We start from the raw sequence: 22,281 nt of genomic DNA, 5'->3' as shown, positions 1-22,281 counted from the left end.
TGGAGAATGGAAACATCCAAAACCTGCAGGACTGTGGCCCTCCAGGACAGGAGTTTGACACCTATGGATTAGGATAAATAATGAGCTGATCATGTGAATCAGGTGTGTTGGAGGAGGGAAACATCTCAAATATGATCTGGATTATTACTGAGTTCATTACTTGAATCAGGTGTGTTGGAGGACGGAAACACTTCAAATATGATCTGGATCATTAATGAGCTGATCAATTGAATCAGGTGTGTTGGAGGAGGGAAACATCTCAAATATGATCTGGATCATTAATGAGCTGATCATTTGAATCAGGTGTGTTGAAGGAGGGAACATCTCAAATGTAATCTGGCTCATTAATGAAACCAATCATTTGAATCAGGTGTGTTGGAGGAGGGAAACATCTCAAATATGATCCTGCCACTATCCTGTATGTTTTAGATGTTTCCCTAATCAGGATCAGGGTCATTAATGAGCTCATCATTTGAATCAGGTGTGTTGGAGGAGGGAAGCATCTAAAACATACAGAGTTTGACACCTGATTCAAATGATGAATCTTATGATCCTGATCATTTCAATCAGGTGTGTGAGAGGAGGAAAACATCTAAAACCTGCAGGATAGTGCCCATCGAGGACCAGAGTTTGACATCTGTGTATTAAAGATATGTAAGATATATTTCCCTATGAATTGACTTCATAAAGTTAATCTGGTCCAAGAAAGTGTGAGAACTTTGAGAAACTTTCCCCACTCACCACAGTGAAGTCCTCCGCTGAGCAGTTCTGCCCGCTAAAGTTGCAGCTCATGAGCATCTCGTCCAGCTGATGTCCCGTCCTGTTGAATATGTCCTGCATGTCAGGGGCAGGGTACATCAGGTCGGTGGGCTTGTGCCCGTCCCTGTTTTTGGGGGGCAGCCCCGTCAGGTTGGCCAGGTGGTAGATGTCGGCATCGGTGAGCGCGGAGAAGCGAAAGCGATTGATGTTGCAAATGGTCACGGCGGGGAAAACCATTTCTGGGCTCGCCTCTTCGTTCAGGGCTGTGACGTGCGGGTGCTCCAGGTAGGAGATGGCACATTTCGCCGCCTGGTACACAAAGAGCGCCAGTGAAGTGAGGAAGGCAAGAGCCCACAGAGTCTGCCGGATACCAAGTCGTCCAGAGACAAAGATGTGATTAATCCCATGCAGGGAGCAGGAGTTTGCAAACCCAGCCAAGTCCTTGGCCGGAGGTGCGCAGCTCTCCTCGATCAGACTCTCCTTGTCCCCATCCTGCTTGTTTTTCTGCTTCTCATCCTCCTCTGCAAACTTGATTTTGCAAACAAATTCGATAGGCATGGGGGCAGCCAGGTCTGCGATTGTTTGTTTGTTTTGTTTTAATAGCAGCTATCGAGCCCCGGATCACCTCCTCCTTTGACTTCCTTGGCGTTTGCGCTCCGAGCAAGAAACAACTCCAGAAAGAAGAGAGAAATGGAGAAGAGTTTGCTGCTGCTGCCGCTGCCGTTGCTGCCTGCGCTGTGACTGATTTTGCTGCTGCTGCTGCTGCTGCCTCTACCGCGGCTCCTTGTGACCAGAGCGCTGCTGCTGCTGCTGCGCTGCTTTCGCTCTCAACGCTTGTCTCACTACTTGATCAGCTCACACGCTCTCGCTTATCAGCCGTAATACAGCTGTCAACAAAGAGAAGCAAAAAAAAAGATAAATAAATAAACACCTTGAACCGACGCAAGTAAATGCAGCACACTGAGTCGGGCTAAAATAAGAAGAGAGTGCTTAATAATTCATAAGAAGGTAGCGTGGTGATTATTTCCCCCTCAGTGGCGCAAGTTGCAACTTGCTGTGGTCATCCATGTGATTCCCAGAGACAACCCCCTACCTCACACACACACACACACACACACACACACACGCACACACAGCGGCTCTTCCACTTTACGACAAGAACAAAAGATATTGTCAAATGTTGCCACAAACATTCAATGCTTGATTTGAATTTTAATCACTAAAAGTTTCTCGGAAAGGTCTAATACCTCTGCCAGAAGAGATTCTTTGGTTTGTTCGTTAGCAGGAGTACACAAAGACAAGAACGATTTTCATGAAACTTTGTAGAGGGCTGGCTCGTTGAATTGAGGAATTAATTTTCACGGCTTACTATGTACTTTAACTGCCCTTCTGTAAATGTTCTCTTTTTCCTCTTCATGACTTGAAATAGAACCCAGTGAGTGACACACTCGGGCGTCCGGAGCGAGTCTCTCCTGACTATGGATGCGAACAGACAAACAAAGAAACAACTCAAATAGCCGAAGTCTGCCCACGACTGAATACCATTCTTCTTCTTTTTTTTGAGCGCTCGACTTTTGATGATTTGTGTTACAGTTTATATTCAAATTTTTTTGTCCATACACAACCATTAAGGACAGAATTCAGTCTGATAATAATTTCTCACATGAAATATTGTTTTCTCAATCCTTTTTTTTTTCTGGAGAGCTCAGTGTTGTTCATTCGGTAATTTTACCAATTTGACATGTCATCATCATTGCTCTCCTTTGTTTTTGTATGTGGGTGAGTGTGTGTATGTGCGTATTCATTAGTTCACCTAAAACCTATTAAAAAATCCCATACCGTTCACCTAAACCGACCACTTCCGGCCAGAATCGTGAGGCCGTCAGGAGACCCGAGGAAGGACCAAAGAAAGGAAAGGAAAGTGAAATCCAGCACCGACCAGACACCACCCACCAGGCCACCAACCAGAGTCCTTCACCAACCCCAGAGACATCTAAATTCCAACAAATCAGGGAGACCTCAAGAGACCAAAGGAGAGACTGAGGAAAGGAAGGAAGGACAGACGATTCTAGTTGAGATAGAAAGAAGCATACTGTAGGTTCAGTAGTGTACAAGGCTACTGATATCAATCTTTAACGGGCTATCATGTCCGTCAGCGCTAAATGTCCATAACTCTCTGAGGGGGCGAACGTTTGAGAAGCTAGCGAATGTTGAGTTCTCCTCAGAGTTTGTTCAAGGTGTTTTTAATGTTTTTTCAAGAAAGACCGTTAAACGGGTAGTCAAACTTATGAATGAATGATTTTTTTTTTCAAACACATATATATATATATAAAAAAAAGGAAAAGAAGAGAGAAAAAAATCTACTCAAGGACATTAAAAATCATATAAAACAAAAACATAATCTATACACATGATCGAAAAAAAGGAGTAGAAAGAAGTAAACACTTTTTAACTCCTACCTCTACCTACCTCTATATAACTTAATGAAACATTCTCAAACAATAAGACTCAAACATAATTCAAAACACAGTCCTGTACATTCATTCATTCATAAAACAAAGCAAATAATCCCTGCACGGACACCAAAGCGCCTTGATATTTTACATATTTAAGGCGTAAAATATGCCAATAACATTTCATGACAATAATATTTTATATGTGAACTTGTTAGTCTAAACATGACATTCTGAATAATATTACATGTGTGGAATATGATATATGAAGCAAAAGCCTTTTGTTTTTTATCAATCTCAGGGGGCGGCCATTTTGCTACTTTTATTACTACGAATCTCAGGGGGCGGCCATTTTGCTACTTTTACTACTACGACTGATGATGACGTCACATTTTCTCAGGGCTCAGGCAACGGCCAATCACAGCTCACCTGTTTTTTGAAGCCGGGCTGTGATTGGTTGTTACCTGAGACCTGAGCAAATGTGACGTCATTTTCACTTGATAGCAAGCGACAAAATGGCCGCCTTCAGATATTGATAAAAACTGCTAGATATTTACTCATATTCTACTTTTTTTTCTGGAGAAAAAAAAATACTCATAATATTATATTAACCAGAATACCGTATTTAGACAAGTGGGACTGCATCGGACCTAATTTTTTTTAAGATTTTTTTTTTTGGGTGGGGGGTGACTTCCCCTTTAAAACTCTAGGCAAGCAGTCTGGCAAACATTTATCAAACCTTGAACAAACCCTGGCATGAAAAAATTGGCTAGCTTCTCTTAATTTACGAACGGCCATTATTGTGGGTTGTTTGCTGTTGAGCTTCGATAAAGGCGATCCGTCTCCCCAATCAGAGCAGCCACAGTTTCCTCTGGCACTCCCAGATTGAGGCGTTCTGAATAACCCAACAGCAAGTTTCCAAACGGTATGGAGTGTAGTAGCGCACATTTTCCAACGCACTTTAAGTATCGATCTGCCACTATCCATCCATTTTGAAGTACAAATATTTCTGTACAATTTATGACTCAGTGCTGTTAATGGCCCTTTTTCCAAGATGGCAAACCAAATTATGCAAATACCAGGCACAGAGCGCCTTAATGCACGCTCTTTCCTTTGAGATGGTATTAGTCATGCGGGTCACATCACAAGGGGGCTGTGACCGCAAGAGAGAAGTCCCATTTAAATGTGAATTAAACCATTTGAACCACCTCCTGCTGATTCCAGATCAGAATTCGAAAGGCGTAGGGTTTTACAAATCTATAAAGATCGCAAAAGAAATCTGTGCCAAGTGCCTTCATGCTTCCGTCAAGTCTTGGTAGTGACCCTTCGCCACCGTTATGTTATCAAATACGTCTCGCCAACATCAGAGGTGCCATTTGTTGTTGACAACAAAAGTGACCAATGAGTGTTCAATGAGAAAATACGTGGTAATAAAAAATGGTTTAACCCTGGAGTACCCAAGAACCCTTTTCTTCTTTGGAAAATTATGAATTATACATTAAATGAGTGCTATAAATTCACCGAACACCAAAATATATGTTTTTTCAATTTAAACTTTTATTCCCTAATTTAGGATTAGGGCAAAATTTTACCCTTTTGGAATTTAGGGGTATCATTTCGAAAAATCAGAATAACAAAGACTGTCAGTTAACTATTTAGAATCAATCAAATACACAGCTACATTGAACAATATATTTTTTGGGTTTTATTTGTTGCATTTTAGAACTGGATTTTGAATGTACAAACACACTTTGGCCAATGGAAACAAGAACACAGGGACAAAATCACTGCTGGAAAAAATAATAAAGGTCTTTGTTATTTGAGTAGCAGAATTTATTGGGGCCAAATTTGACCCCGAATTATGAATTATACATTAAATGACTGCTATAAATTCACCGAACACCAAAATATATGTTTTTTCAATTTAAACCTTTATTCCCTAATTTAGGATTAGGGCGAAATTTGACCCTTTTGGAATTTAGGGGTATCATTTCGAAAAATCTGAATAACAAAAAGTGTCAGTAAACTATTTAGAATTTAAGAAAATAATCAATCAAATACACAGCTACATTGAACAATATATTTTTTTGGTTTTATTTGTTGTATTTTAGAACTGGATTTTGAATGTACAAACACACTTTGGCCAATGGAAACAAGAACACAGGGACAAAATCACTGCTGGAAAAAAATAATAAAGGTCTCTGTTATTTGAGTAGCAGAATTTATAGGGGCCAAATTTGACCCCGTGGGTTCTCCAGGGTTAAATTGAAGTAAAGCCATATGTAATGGTAAACTTATAGCAATTTGAAGCCAGTGAAAAGATTCATCATCTTATAGCAGCAGTTTTATGTCTTTAAAGGGGATACATTACAGCAAATTGACTTTTTAATGGCTTGTACAGTGTACGAATAGTTGGAGCTCCAGAGTTGCCCGCATATCCATCAAGTGTGAAATTGAACGACCAAGTAAATATTTTGTTATTTGCTTATGTCTGGAAAATGTGTCTGTGAGTGTTGGCTTCATGTGCCACATACACACATATATTGTCTCCATGTGTAAAATGTATGTTATTGTCTTTATGGGCATTTAGTATTTATTATGATTTACTCGACATGGGAAGTTGCTGATATCTATTTAAATGGCAACTTGATCTGATAAACATGCTGTGTTATGAGATATTGTATTGCGCGAGGTGACCATGTTTTAGCTCCGCCTCTGGCAGCAGGCACGGGAGGTCTTGCTACCACACAGTGTTTTATGTGGCCATTCTCACAAGATGCTGGGCTTATTTACAGCCACGCAGAGGGAACCAAAAGCTCAGGGTACATGCCATGGCTGAATTTCAAATGAAAAATAAAAGCATACAGCCACATCTGGCACATGAAAAAACTGAAGGACTCACGGAGTGGATGGCATTCTACATGTGTCCAACACGATTTTACTCAAACCCAAGGGCTTTTCTTGTTCGGGCCCAAAAAATGAGACCGAATGAATGAAATGTGACCTTCAAGTTGTGTCTGTCATTTTGGCACAACCATTATTTTTTAAGGATGCTGGACCTTTCCAGTATATCTTTATATTGAATGCCGAAGCCATTTAGCAATTCCATGCGTGAATAAGATTTCTCCTTTTGATGCTCAAGTATCAACACCGAATGAATATGTGGACGGAAAGTAAAAGAAGGTTTTTAAACTGCTCACTTTAGTGCATTTATCGAATGAAATAAAAGAGAACATAGAAGTGGAAGATATGGATGGATAATATATATATATATATATATGCTCCCAAGAGAAGCAGCTGATTATCATCTAGTTCAGAACGCTCCATCTATTGGACGTGTGCGTTTAAATGCCGCAGTGCAGCTTTCTTGCTTAAGCCAGAAGGACCAAGTAGACACATGACTTGCATGACCAATAATTATCACCATCCATCCTTTTTTTTTTTTTTTTTTTTTAAATCACAATCCTAATCCAAGATATCTTCACTGGACTAACAATTATGACATTATGCTATTTTTATTTGTTTGATGGACATTTTAGTTAGATTGAGAAAACAATAGGTTTTAGGTGAACTAATGAATACACGCACATACAAAAAATAAAATAAAATCAAAAAAAATAAAATAAAATCAAAAAAAAAGAGAGCAATGATGATGACATGTCAAATCGGTAAAATTACCGAATGAACAATACTGAGCTCTGCAGAAAAAAAAAAAAAAAAGGATTGAGAAAACAATATTTCATGTGTGAAATTATTATCAGACTGAATTCTGTCATTAATGGTTGTGTATGGACAAAAAAAATTTGAATATAAACTGTAACACAAATCATCAAAAGTTGAGCGCCGAACAAATTTGCATATCTCCGCAAACAAATATAATAACTAATTGCACTCTAAAGAAGAAAAGTTTTACATTTATCGACCAGATGTACAAAAAAAACAAAAAAACGCAAATGATTGCAGTACAGCTGTTGTAGATAAACAATAAATCGCAGATTAATAGTGGGAAGAAATAAAAGTTCAACTATGCGTAAAATAATTGTCACTTGTCAGAACACGTGTCCACATGAACAAGCCACCAAGTTTTATGTCTTCATTTATCTGTCCATGCAATTGCAATCATTTGAAATGACTGCATTAAGATAAAGTTGAACTCATTTTCTGATGGAAAAAAAAAATGTTTCCCACTCATTACAATTCAGTAAGAAAGGTGCAGCCGCAAGATATGCCTTCACTCTGATGCATTTGGCACACAAATATGATACGTTCGGGTACACAATCAGCTCAACTTCTCCGACCTGCCGGCGTGTGGCTTCTATTTGACAGGTATTAATGTGGTGGAAACAAATAATGGCGACGTAACGCAACAGAAGACGGCGCTGCCTCAGCACTAACGCGCGCAGGTATCAGTGGTCAACAGAAAGTACAGCCCAGGGAAATGTCACATTTGCATAAAAGCCACTAAATATTGTATTTCTTGTTGTTCCCTGCACCCCATGTTTGAAGGAGCAGTTGTGTCGACTGCAGAGCGCAGGCTGATATTTGCTCTGTTTTTTTTTTGGTCTTCAAGCAAACACCGTAGGTCACGGCTCAGTAAAAGGAACATTTAAATCGAGTACCATTTGATAATGAAATGCATTGAATGTTGCTAGGGCCTGTTGTACCGTGGACAACGTGGCTGAATGCGGCTGAACGGTTCGGCCACTAGTTGTGCTGCAATTTAAATTGGAATCACAAATCTTGAGGTCTCTCTGATTTGTTGGAATTTAGATGTTTCTGGGGTTGGTGAAGGACTCTGGTTGGTGGCGGGTGTCTGGTCGGTGCTGGATTTCACTTTCCTTTCTCTTCTTTGGTCCTTCCTCGGGTCTCCTGACGGCCTCACGACTCTGGCTGGAAGTGTTCGGTTTAGGTGAACGGTATGGGATTTTTTAATAGGTTTTAGGTGAACTAATGAATACACACACACACACACACACACACACACACACACACACACAACCACGTAAAAAAAAAAAAAGAGAGCAATGATGATGACATGTCAAATTGGTAAAATTACCGAATGAACAACACTGAGCTCTCCAGAAAAAAAAAGAAGAAAAAAAAGAAAAATAAATTGGAATCACAAGTATATAACCAAGTATAGATAATTAAAAAAAAAAAAAAAAGACGACTAATGAATACACACACACACACACACTCACACACAACCACGTAAAAAAAAAGAAAAAAAAGAAAAAAGAGAGCAATGATGATGACATGTCAAATTGGTAAAATTACCGAATGAACAATACTGAGCTCTCCAGAAAAAAAGAAAAAAGATTAAAAAAGACAAAAAAAAGAAAGAAATTGGAATCACAAGTGAATGCGTGATATAATGGCCAATTAAAAACGCACCGTCATGTCAGCTTTTACAGCAAAAATGACATTTCTGCCAAATTGCCCAAAATTTGTACCTCCAAAATCGTTACTTTTCAGGAAAGCATTAATGGTGCGTCATCAAAGACGGCAAGCCATTTTCAACACTTTAGATTGGTCAACAATTCATAAAAATGACACCCACGTGTGTTGACTAAACAGAAGTATAGATAATTAAAAAAAAAAAAAAGAAAAGACGGCCTCACGACTCTGGCTGGAAGTGTTCGGTTTAGGTGAACGGGATGGGATTTTTTAATAGGTTTTAGGTGAACTAATGAATACACACACACCAAAAATAAATAAATAAATAAAAAAAGAGAGCAATGATGATGACATGTCAAATCGGTAAAATTACGGAATGAACAATACTGAGCTCTCCAGAAAAAAAAGAAAAAAAAAAGTTATTTGTTCCGACGCCAGCAATTTGCTTCTGAGCAGATCTGAAAATAAAAAATCACCCAACACACACATACTTCACGATAATCGCTCAGGATAATATTAAAGACACACCTGATAATCAGGCCCTTTCTGATCTTGATTGCAAGAGAGTGAAAAAAAAAACACACTCAAGTTTTCCCAGATTGTTGCTCTGTATTTACCTCACTTTCGAAACAGCCTCCATCTCCATTCAGTTTCCAGGCAGCCCTTTCCTAACAAGCGCATTTTGAAAAGGCTCCACACGAGTGGAATTATGGTCCAGTCGGTCAACTCATTAGAAATGCAAGGAGCGGGCTTCAAATTTTGTTTACACCAAATGATCAAGCTGCGGGAGGGCGGCATGACCGCAGGTGTTGAGACAGAAGGATCAAAGGAAGCCATTGAACGTGGACACACACACGGCGGTTCGAATGCATGTGTGACGTTCAACTCGGTTGTGAGTGCAAAGGAGAATTTGCAGACCTCACCACTTCATTTTAACTGTAGAACATTTGAGTTTGACTGGCGCTTTCATCTCAATGGAAGTGCTGAAATGAATTGGGAGGTAACATGACATAACAGCTTGCTGAGATTGGACACGGTTGTGGTTCGGTGGTTTAGTGCGGCATGAATTTTTGCTACCAGGCTCGAGTAGCAGATGAAAGTCAGAAGATCCACTTCCTAATGAGAGCTTTCATTATTACGGCTGTTCTAACTCCTTGCACGTGTATTCATTCTCTATATATGTAAGAACACACAGCCCAAAGGGAAGAGAAAGCTACCCGAGCTTGTGAAGTGGACTGAGGAATTGCCATGCTTTGCACACGAGTGCAAAGAGCAGGGTTCAATGATTTTAGATGGCCCCGAGCGTTGTGTCTCTTCAAGTCAGCAAGCTGCTGTATGCAACAAAGTCACTTTTTTTTTTTGCTACTCATGCACCCCATTTACGTTAAGAACTAAATTATTAAAGAAAAGGAAATAAGCACAGTGAATGTGACCAACACGTCATTTGCCATCAGTTAGCAACAAACTACAGAATACGCCAGAAAATTGGAGTACCACTTATTGTCAAAAAATCGTTCTCCGCATTTGACCCATCCCTCAAATATATTACAAATAATTGTTTTTATTAGTGATAGACCAATATGTTAGGAGAACCGATATTTTAAGCCGATATTCATTTGCCGTAAAAGAGAAAATATTAACGTCAACATTTTTTAAGTTAACTGTGTTGAAATGCCATTGAGCATGTTTGTTAAAACCCATTTTCAACACTTTGAAGATTTTTCCTTTAATTTACATATCGTCACCCTCTTAAAATAATTGCCCAAGTCATTTTTTTCCCCATTTTTTTTTTTTTTGTATTTCCATGATGCAAATGGTTCAATTTGTTTGTGTTTCCTGAAAAATCTGAAAAAAATGACAGGCGATTGTTTTAAGAAGGTGTCGATATAAAGAATAGACATATTTGTCAAAAAAATATATATAACAGAAATTGCAGGGAGCTTCCATGGTCATCAGCATGTGTTAAGCTAAATTAAAAACTAAGAAGTGATTTGCTAAATACAGTTTTCCAAAATGTCAACATAATGTCTTAATTTTTAAAAATACAAAATGTAGGGCGTTTCCAGTGTCAGCAGCATCTTTTATAAAGTAAAGTAAAAATAAAAATAAATACATAAATGAAAAGTTCCCTATATCTCACTGAGCAAGTGCATGAAAATGTAGCTAATTTAGAGTTTTCATCAGAGTTCGTAAAATGTTTAAAAAGATCTCCGTAGACAGTGAAAAACAGTTTGAACATGTTAAAAAAGTGTTTGCCACAAGTAAAAACCCTCTGTGAACATTTTACAAATCCTGATGAAAACCCAAAATTCGCAACGTTCGCAAGGATTCACCGCTCAGTTGAGATACCAGTTTCAGGCCAATGCCGATATTTGTCAAAATGTCCAATATTTGTACTTACTATTTCAATCTATAGTTTCTTCTGGATAACGGTAAAAAAAAAAGGTCTAACAGTGTCTCTACTTTCGTGGACCGCACAAGATAAACCGAGCTCAGCTGCACCTGAGGTCATTGGACCGCTCCTCCATTGAGAGCGTCCCTTCTCGTGACATCCTAGCGTGGTTTGATAGCAAGTCAGCAGCAGGCAAACCGTCCCCGCAGAGAATCATAAACACTGCACAACACATCGGATGACAACAGCCACTGGCAGTCGATTACATCTTCAAGTCTCCCTGCCTGAAGACGACTCAAAACATCCTAGAACGACTCATTTCACCCTGCCCATCGTCTGTTTGAGCAACTGCCATCCAAGAAACGTCACAGGTTCAACCGAGAAAACGATTCATGAACAGTTTTCAATCTGAAATGCCTTCACCGCATCCTAAAACTAACCCCAAATCACCAAATGTGCAACACACGTTGAATTTCGGTACACGGATAGGCAGTCGGTTATGGAAGGTCAAAAAGTCAAGGTCAATAATCAAAAGGGGTCAAAGTTGAGTATGGGTCGCTGTGGAGAACAAGGAATGCTGGAAGTTGACGACAAGGTACAACAGACGTGCGGATGAGACAGAATGAGACATGAGATGAAATACATAAATTAATCGGGGATAGCGAAGCACAGGTGAGGAAGGCAACATTACACCGGCGAATTAATTGCATGACTTCAATAGTTAACTCACAATTAATCACCAATTTTTTGTTCTAAATGTACAATCATTTTTTTTTCTAGGTTTTCATACTCTTTCTAACAAAAGTAGAAAAAAATGTTAAACTAATAGAAATAGTTCAAATGATTTTTTTTTTTTGGGGGGGGGGGGTGGATCTATCGATTTTTATGCTGTTCAAACAAAAATTGCTGCGCTGATTCCAAAATTGCAGTAAATTTTCTTCTCATAGCACATCCAGATAAGCAAAATCCTGCTAATTAGCTGTAGAAAGACTGTAGTAAGAAAAGCTGACTATACGGACTGGACAAATTTCCAGCGACGTGGCAACTTGTCCGTGCGCTCAGAATTGAGAATGTGGTGAGTGGAGTGTGCAGCTACCTAGAGGTCAGTACTATCAATATCTGTAAACAGAAAAGCTAGCATAGTAGGAATTAAGATGATGATGTAATACCGTTTTGAATTTTCAAAGCTTGTAGCTATTCAGTGTTAGTGTATTATTTTACATACATATCCGTTTATTTCATATTTTTTAAGAAAAGGCTTGACATTTTAACTGAGATCAGTTTTTCAACTGCAGAAAAAAAACAGGAGGGCCGCAACCACTTTTGATAAAACATGCATTCCTTAAATTTCCTTCCCACTTGTGCTAAACAAGTAATTTTGCAACTGAAACAATCACATATGATGTTTGTATGACGGAGAGTTCCAGCATTATTCCTAATGGTCTCGAGGTTTAATGCAATCCCGTCTTGATACAAACGCAGCCTTCCCTAATGCTGTTAATGCCATCTGTTTTTCTGCTTTGCTAAGTCAAAACGTCGGGGGGGGGGGGGGGGGGGGGTAATATTGATCTAATGCGGAATTTTAACAAGTTGGCCGCTGTCAAAAGGCATCCAATAATCAACCTGAAAAATAGCATAAATCGGATTTTAAAGTGAAGGTCACTGCAGAGAAGCAAAAAAGTGAGGCAAATGTTAAGACCTCATAAAGACTCTCCTTTTTTCTTTGTATTACAAAATGTTGATTTGTCACACTTAGCATGAAGTCACAATTAAGAACTTGAAGTTGTGAAGTCAAGTGCAAAAATTCCCCTGAACACATTTATGCTGCCACAAGTATAAGTGTACACAATCCATGAAAATAATCAGATTTGTTAATTTGTGAGGTTTTAGAATTGCTAGGCTAATTATAATTGCTTGAATAGGCAATTAACCCTTTTATTAAAAAGTTGTGCTAGGTGGATTTTGTTTTCCAGTCCTTTTCTGTTGCAGAGTATATCTTTTTCGTCTTGAGAACAAATTCCGAATTTAACTGCATGGTGTATTACATAAAGATTGCTACTTCGCCAAGTGCAAGAACGAGAAGGTGAGAGGTTTTGCATTCACTCCTGTTAGTTAATTGCTTTGTCTCTCTCTTAGCAAGAATTTGCAAAACCCTAACCAAGAATAGAAATAGTGCATTTTTTTTTATGATCACATTTTTTCGGAAGGCGCTGTATAAAGGTGAGAAAACATTTTTGTTTTTTCTGTCTTGGCGTCGCTCTCCTGAATTTTATTTTATTATTTTTTTTAATGGTCTGTGCACCTACCTGCAATGTGGCATTGCCATATTTTGATGACATCATCAAATATCCTAATATCCGTACGGTCACATTGGCAGATTTCCAATTGATATCAGATGTTCATCCATGATTTTGAAAAAAAGCTGATACTACTACTTAATATTTATATATTGACATTAAACACTGGACAGTAAATTTTTTACTTTTTACTCTATTGAGCGCCTGTCAGTGTCGGACAGATGGAAAAGTACGGATGGGGTAGAAGGCCTTGAAGGTAACGCCGACCCCTTTCCCCTCCCCATCAGCTGCACCAACAACATGCCACTCGCATCATGGGCCCGACCCATCCTTGACTCTGACAGAAGCTCACCTGCCCTGCAGCCCTCGACAACGACAGACTTTTTGCTCCTGTGCCAGCTGGAGAACAGCCTGTACCATAAACCCCTTCTGGGTAATCGTTCTGAACAAATACACTACTTCGTGTCTCTGGCGTCGGGCGGAAACCTTGCATCTCCAAAACCATCACTTTTCAGGAATCCACACCAAAATGGCATGTTTACGTTGAATGATCAAAGACAGAAGGACATTTTAAACAATATAGTATTTTGTAAAAAAAAAAATATATATATATATATATATATATATATATATAAATAACATACCAACCCACATAGGGACTGACAATATCAATTTGCAAATAAAAAAATGAATTAATTAAAATATAAATAAAAACCTCCCGGCTGTTTTACTGGATTTTGACAGATTTTGCAAGGCCCACAGAATATTGTGTTCTTTTTGCTATAAAAACATGGAACCTCCCAAAAGAAAGATTAGATCTATCTGTTTCGGTTTTGCAGCAATTCGCATTAGAATATAGTTTCATTATTATTCACAAATCTATTTAGAAATGTGAGTAATGAGCTTTTTTTTTCAACATGGGCCCTGGTTGATCTATGTTTGCTCTGCCGCCACCTGCTGGCCGTTTTTGTAATAACTACCATTTCTTCAACCGTTCTTTGCAGCTGAGAGGCTGCATCAAAGTCTTCTGTATCCTCTAGCATTTAAAAAAAAAAAAAACGTAAAAATACGTCTTTGGGACATTTAAAAAACTAAGTAGTTTTTGTGTTACTCGTATCATTCATAAGCATTAGCATAGTGACCTCACCATAATAAAGCGTTGTTACCCTTGTTAATGATGTTTGCGCTAGTACAGGTACATAAAAATACATAGAGTGGATTTGCGTTTGTTGTACCCTTTTATTAAAACTCATTCACTGCCATTGACAGCTAACATATAGCATTGACGTCAAAAATTCATTTGAACTATTTCTATTAGTTTAACATTTTTTCCCACTTTTGTTAACAAGAGTATGAAAACCTAGAAAAATGTTTTATTGTACATTGAGAAGAGATATAAAATTTGTGATTAATCGTGAGTTAAGTCATGCGATTAGTTATAATAAAAAAAATTCATTGCCTGACGCCTCTATTTTTTAATACTTTTTTTTAAAAGATTATTTTAAAAAATTGTAGGTTTTCATACTCTTGTTAACAAAAGTGGATTTTTAGAAAAATCTTTTATTGTACATCGAGAAGAGATATAACATTTGTGATTAATCGTGAGTTAAGCCATGCGATTAATTACAATAAAAAAATAATTGCCTGACGCCTCTATTTTTTAATACTTTTTTTAAAAGATTATTAAAAAAAAATTGTAGGTTTTCATACTCTTGTTAACAAAAGTGGATTTTTAGAAAAATGTTTTGTGATTAATCGTGAGTTAAGCCATGCGATTAATTACAATAAAAAAAATATTTGCCTGACGCCTCTATTTTTTAATACTTTTTTTTAAAATATTATTAAAAAAAATTGTAGGTTTTCATACTCTTGTTAACAAAAGTGGATTTTTAGAAAAATCTTTTATTGTACATCGAGAAGAGATATAACATTAGTGATTAATCGTGAGTTAAGCCATGCGATTAATTACAATAAAAAAAAATATTTACCTGACGCCTCTATTTTTTAATACTTTTTTTAAAAAGATTATTAAAAAAATTGTAGGTTTTCATACTCTTGTTAACAAAAGTGGATTTTTAGAAAAATCTTTTATTGTACATCGAGAAGAGATATAACATTTGTGATTAATCGTGAGTTAAGCCATGCGATTAATTACAATAAAAAAAAATATTGCCTGACGCCTCTAATTTTTAATACTTTTTTTTTTGAAGATTATTTAAAAAAAAATTCAGGTTTTCATACTCTTGTTAACAAAAGTGGATTAAAAAAAACTAATAGAAATAGTTCAAATGAATTTTTGACGTTTATAGACGTCAATGGCAGTGAATGAGTTAATCAGCCGCTGAAAAATCAAGCCCCCCAAACCCACTGGGTTGCCGGTCCGTGAAAGTTGTGGACTTGTATGAACCGGTCTGTGGTGGAAAAAAAAAAAAAGTTGGGGACCACTGATCTATATGTCAAAATGCTATACAGTCATTGTCAAGTAATCCCACACCATGATGTCTTTGTGACATCATTTTTTGCTGGCGAAGAGTTGCCAAATAGTTGAAAGCTCCTCGCTTACGCAATGCAGTGTAGCTAAAGCGAGCCACTGGATCCAGCAGTGGGTTATCCACTGGTCAAGTTCCAGCCAGACATCAATAACAGAGCAAAGATCTTAAATCATGAAAGATTTGTTAGAAGAGATGCGTCACTTGAAATGCAGCCTTTGGTGCGAATGTAAATGTAATATACAAACGTGCATCTGCTGATGTGCAAGGCATGTGCAAGATTCCCGCGGCATGATTTAGAAGCAGGAGAGGAAGACACCTTATCCTGGGAACACTGATGAAGGTCACAGCCTATGACAGCTCCTCATTCAAGTGAAGGAAGCGCCTTTGGCGTGGTGTGGTTGTCGAAAACTCTTTACCGTCAGCCTGCCTCGCTGCTTTTCTGTCACCAGAACTAAATCTCCGCTGGCCATCGGTACCGCTGCCATTTTGTGTTTAGTTGAGGTGAGGTGAATTTTTGCAAATAACACAGATCATTTATTTCTGCATGCAGTCAAAAGTGTATAATACATCCTAAATTACTTTTCTGACTGATGAACGGGGCAAGATAGTGTGCTGCTGATTTTTTTAGGTAAAATGAGAAACCGTTTATGTGATTGCATTTCATTTTTTTCTTTCCAAACAACATAACTGCTGTTTATTTCATAAAATAAGAAATAGAATACAATCATTGTCAAGCAAGAAAATGATTCAAGTAAAAAGTTAAATCTTTTAAAAATGACAATATGAATGTCATTTGGGCCAACTAACACTAACAGCAGTCATTTGCATAATGCCAACTAAATGATTAAATTAATAGCGTGTATGAAGCTTGTTCATCGCGGTCATATCGGGACAGTAGATGTGCCTTGTCATTTCGTACCGTACGCAGTGCATGCAAATGATATTGCATATTGTAATAATGCACTAATAAAGCAGCAGCATAGAGGTGATAACCGACTACATTATCGTCTGCAAAAGTGGGACAGCTTGGAAAATGTGGCCGTTCGTTCTCTATTTGGCATTCGGGTTGTTGGTCAATTCCCCGTTTAATATCTCAAATTCACATATGAGCTCTGGCAGTAATCCAGGGCAAGGCAAGCAGACCAGAATAATGCCGATTACATTACAACCGCTCCAAAAGTATCGGAAAACAACAAGGACAATTCCTTTGTTTATGGTGTACACTGAAAACTAGGGGTGTGCCCAAAAAAAAAAAACGATTCTCATAAGAATCGGGATTCTCATTTAGTACGATTCAGAATCGATTTTAAATGTCCCAAAATCGATTTTATTTCAATTATTTTATACTGTCTTCCCTTTGTTTGTGTGTGCCTTTATTGGGAGCGCTGTTCATTTTGTACCCGATTTGGCCACTAAGGGGCAGTGTGGTTCCACGCGGTCTGATACACTGTTAAGTTGTAGCCACATTAGAGAACAGAAGGAAAAAGTCACGATTAAGTTATTCCAATAAAAGTTTTTTTTTTTTTCTCAGTGTGGAGCCGTTCTTTTGAGTGATGTATATATATATTGAGTACTAATTAGCATTAGCGAGTCGGACTGGAGTAAATCATTACGATTCCTTGAAGATCTATATATTGAAGCAAAAATCATTGTCAATCAAATCATTTTGAATCAAAAATCATTCCTAAGCGAAAATCGATTCTGAATTGAATCGCACACCCAAAAATCGGAATCGAATCGTGAGACATTCAAAGATTTCCACCCGTACTGAAAATGTTTGGGTATCAGATCAAAATACGAATATGAGATAAAAATTCAGAACACTAACGTTGATGTGTGAAACATCTCAGCACTGCATTTTATCTCATTAAGGGTAGACTGGACCACCAGAAACAAACAAGAACTGAAAGAGGCTGCGGTAAAGGCCTGGAAATGCATTTCCCTTCATGTTCTTTGAAAACTGTCAATGTTCGCTTTTAACAGAAGTAAAGATTTCCTCTTGCTTTCATTGGCCAGCAAGTGGATGATCAAAGTTCACTCAGGCAGCAAGTCCCAAAGGTCGTCCCCGACATACGATATTAGCGCCTGAATAAATCATGTAATGTTGCTGTATCATCCCTGCCTTGATCAATCTCGCCTAATCAATACAACCGTCTTTAGGCATGATATCAGGAGGGACAGTAGAGCTGCACGGCACCTGGTCATTAGCATCAGGTGAATGATTGGCTGACAAAATGGCTCGCTGGGGGCGATTGTGCTCTGGGCACTCGGAGGTGGGGGGGTGGGCGGAGAGCATAAATATTTCAAAATGACCACTCAATAATGGAATTTTAGTCATTCCGAATAGCTGTTTGGAAAGTTGGCATCAGCCATCTGCTGTGTGGAAACCGTGTACTGTCCTTGAATAAAACACAAGTGTGGATTTTCCTATTAAACCAACCGGTTTTGTTGAGCTAGTGTATGAATATGAGTCAATACTTATTTAGTAGGGGTGGGAGTCTTTGAATGTCTCACGATTCGATTCCGATTTTTGGGTGAGCGGTTCGATTCAGAATCGATTTTCGATTAAGAACTCTTTTTTTTTTAAAATATATATACTAAATGATTAGATTGACAATTATTTTTGCTTCAATCTATAGATGTGCAAGGAATTGTAATGATCTACTCCAGTCTGACTCGCTAATGCTAATTAGCGCGCTACTCGCGGCACTTTTATCACTCAAAAGAACGGCTCCATGCTGGGAAAAAAAAAACTTTTATTGGAGTAACTTGATCGTGACTTTTTCCTTCTACTCTCTAATGTGGCAATAACTTAACAGTGTATTAGACCGCGTGGAACCACAAAAAAAAAAATATATATATATATATATATATATATTTTTTTTTTTTTTTAAAAGGAGAGCAATGATGATGTCAAATCGAATGAACAATACTGAGCTCTCCTTAGAAAAAAAAAAAAAGACCGCGTGGAACCACACTGCCCCACAGTGGCCAAACCGGGTACAACATGAACAGCGCTCCAAATAAAGGCACACACAGACAAAGGCAAGACAGCATAAAATAATTTCAATAAAATCGATTTTGGGACATTTAAAATCGATTCTGAATCGTACTAAATGAGAATCGATTTTTGGCACACCCCTATTATTTAGTTCTATGCAGCACAGACTAGTAACTGTGAGTCATTTTGTTTATTACAAGCAGTGTTTTAAGTAGAAAAAATAAGTGCATCACTGGTCACAGATGTTGAGATTTTTGTTTTCATCGACATCTCATTGGATGTCTTCTCTCATGTCGGAAATGATCTTATCGCACATTTTATGCGTCCCGAACGAGCCTGTATTTTTATTAGAAGTTGTCTTCTTATGCCTCCTATTCCACCACACATTCGTAATCCTCTGCCATGGCCTCCTCCTCTCAAAAGTTGTCTCTTGGCCACTTCTTCCATGATGGCAGATATAAATGACGCAGAGGCCTTTTATAACCGGTTATTGCCTGATTGAATCATTCCTAAGCCGAGTCTGACTCGGGTTCGTTGATAAATCGCTGTTATGCAAAGTGAAGCCAATTGGCTGTAAAGGAACGTGTTTCTTTTAGATAAAATAGTCAACCTAATTTAGTTGTGGTTCTTTAATTGGGAGCGGTATTTAAATGTTCAATATAGTGTATATATATCTTTATACTTTTTTTTTTTTTTTTACTGCAAATGGCCCGTCAGTTTTTTTTTGTCTGTTTTTGTCTGCCTTTTCCTTCTTGAAGCTCATTCTGTCCAATTGCATTTTCCAATAAATATAATCAAAAATAGGGAAAATATAAAACTCCCATGTTACAAAGAAAAACTCTTCCAGCATGAAAAAATAAACAGATCCTCTATCATCAAGCAGTCAACAGGACAGGTAAAAAAATAAAAAAAATAATAATAATTTTGTGTGAAAAAATTTGGCGCTCCATCCCCACCCCCAAAAAGAAAGAAAATTGTACGATAAGTGCGTTGACGTCGACATCATTGACTTTGACATGACTTTTCTAAATTTGTAAATAGCTCAAATCTTTGAAAAATACATCTTTGTATAAGAGATGTGTTAAATAATTAGAAAAAGCAGGTTGTCTTTTGATGACACTTGCAGGATTTCAAACAAGATGTGTTTGAGTATTGAATATTGAATATCTCACATTAATAATCTAACGATTGTGGTCTGCAAAATTACCAACATCCGGTTTAACCCGCCTCTGCGCAGTTACATATATGTTGCCCTTTCTCACTTTTTTTCTTTCTTTTCATTTTATTATTTACTATTATTATAGTTGATGTGTTTATGTTGAGACACTTGATTTTCACTTTGATTTTTGCTACCCATGGTTAGCATTAGGCAAGTGCATCACAGTGCAAACTGTGTTTTAGTGGGTGAGAATATGTTTGTAAATTGTGTTTAACTAGGTGAAAATTATTTCAAGTGATCGATTGAAGACTGATATTAGTGAAGATAAGCAGTACGGAAAATGGATGGATGGATGATTTGATTGACCGGCAAACGCACATCCACTTGCAAAGTCCAACTTTCCCCGAAGTTGTTGAGAACCAAAAGATAAATGCAAGCCAGTTCAGCATAATCCTAACCCTAAAAAGAAATAAAATACTTGTGTTCAAAAGTGTGTGTGCGTGAGATGGATTACTCTTAACTCTAAAAAGTACATAAAGTACATAACCATAGGAAATATGAATCAACACGGAAGGCTACTGCTGGGCTAAACACTAGGGGGGAAAAAATCCAAGTTAAATTGAAGATAGCAATAACGCAACATTACACACTGGGCCTCCTTATACATCATCCGAATCTGTATATATCAGCGCAGGAATAAAGCTCCGATTAGAAAACAGCATGTTTTACAGCAGATCTGTTAAATATTGCATGCTGAAAAGCAGCCCGTCTCGAATGTCCTTTGGGAGTCTCAGCACAATACAAAGTTGTTTACCCTGATCCGGATTTGCTTAAAAGAGTCAACATATTGCTGCCGCTATTACTTAAAGCCCCCTCGGGGCATTATTGCCAGCACGAACATGGCGACCATTGAAAGAGCATTAACTTTATTAAGCTACGGCATCAAAGAGTTGGCCTCGGCCTCGGGTTGTTTCTAGTTTAGATTGCTGCTTTTGATATGAAGGCACGTCTACTCAGAGGAGAAATGAATAAGCGCTGCACTGATTGCATGGGTTGGGGCAGGGGGGGGGGGGTGTCATTGTACGTGTTTGATATCAATGGGAGTGATAAGCGTAATTTAGGCTTGTTGGCATACTGAAGTCATCTAAGCTTATTTAGCCAGCTTGTGTAAGAATGTAGAAAAATGTCATTTTTAAAGATATTTAGATAGATACTGTTGACATTTAACTTTTTCAATTTATATTTTTACTGTTTTTGAATTTAGTTATAGGTATATAGATGTGATATAACCATGTGTAGTTAAATGAATAACAATGTGATAATGATTTTGTGAACTTCATTTGAACCTCTTACTCCTCACCATCTCCTGAGATAAGAATGTTTATGTTTTAAAAGTTGTCAGAGTCTCTTGTCATTAGTCATTTGGTCGTAAAAACTGAAGGTCCAAGGTCAAAGCCTGTCCACATCATTTCTCCGAAGCTGGTGGGGAGCTGAGATGACCATGTCAGTATCTTGTGCCTGCTTATTTTCAACACTATCTCTCTGTCAAATGTAAGAGGCGGAGAGAACTTTTTCTACTAGTATAAAGACACTGGGGGTTTCCATAGTTTCTACACACTGGGAGCTTATCATCACTTTTCGAATGTAAGCTTTTTTCCTGTGTCTTAAGAGCTCTTAATAAATCCTTGCAAGGAAAACTTCTTCATGAGATCTCAATTCTGATTTATTTGAACACGCAAAAGATTACACTTACTAAAGTAATCAAATAAAGCCTTCAATACCTAGATAGATATCTAGCTAGCTAGCTAGCGTAATTTAGACATTTCATAGTGAAGTCATCTAAGCCTATTAGATCACTAGCTAGCTAGTAGCTAGCATAATTTCGATTTGTTACATACTGAGGTAATTTCAACTTATTTAGCAATGCTTGTGTACGAATGTAGAAACGGCTTTTTTTAAGCTAACTAGATGGATGGATAGATAGATAGATAGCATTGAAACAGAACTTCCCAATTGAAAGACTTAAATGACGTTATGTGCTCTGCTGTTGTCGACATTTACCCACAGCTTATTTGTGAACATTGAAAGCATTAATAATGCGACATAACATTTTCCAATCTGTTAGCTTCCACTCCGCTTTTCGCCAGAAGGGTTGCAAAAATCTGAAAAAACTCGGTAACTTGCGTTCGGTACCTTTAAAGAACCTGATCAAACATTTTGTAGGAGTAAATTAAGTCCATCTGATTCATAATTATGATAAATAATTCCCGGTTGAAAACATTTGAAATTTCATTTAGCACAATATCGGCACAAATTGACATACTAGGCCAC

General features: G+C 37.8%; 1 protein-coding gene across 4 annotated transcripts in view; it reads right to left on the bottom strand.

Annotated features, from left to right (window-relative positions):
• The window catches only part of asic4a (acid-sensing (proton-gated) ion channel family member 4a), a 186,075-nt gene that overhangs the window by 90,164 nt on the left and 73,630 nt on the right, over positions 1-22,281 (bottom strand). For 3 of the 4 annotated variants that reach the window (XM_077579655.1, XM_077579657.1, XM_077579656.1), the window contains one exon: positions 742-1,646. In XM_077579655.1, the coding sequence (XP_077435781.1) occupies positions 742-1,317 (576 nt within the window). In that variant the 5' untranslated portion in view covers positions 1,318-1,646. Of the gene's footprint in view, positions 1-741; positions 1,647-2,128; positions 2,144-22,281 lie in introns of those variants that run through there. The other variant, XM_077579658.1, reaches the window with a different exon arrangement.

Source organism: Vanacampus margaritifer, chromosome 11, assembly GCF_051991255.1.
Source record: "Vanacampus margaritifer isolate UIUO_Vmar chromosome 11, RoL_Vmar_1.0, whole genome shotgun sequence".
Taxonomy (NCBI): Eukaryota; Metazoa; Chordata; class Actinopteri; order Syngnathiformes; family Syngnathidae; genus Vanacampus; species Vanacampus margaritifer.
Note: the sequence above shows the minus strand (reverse complement) of the source record. Positions and strands in the feature narration are given on the sequence as shown.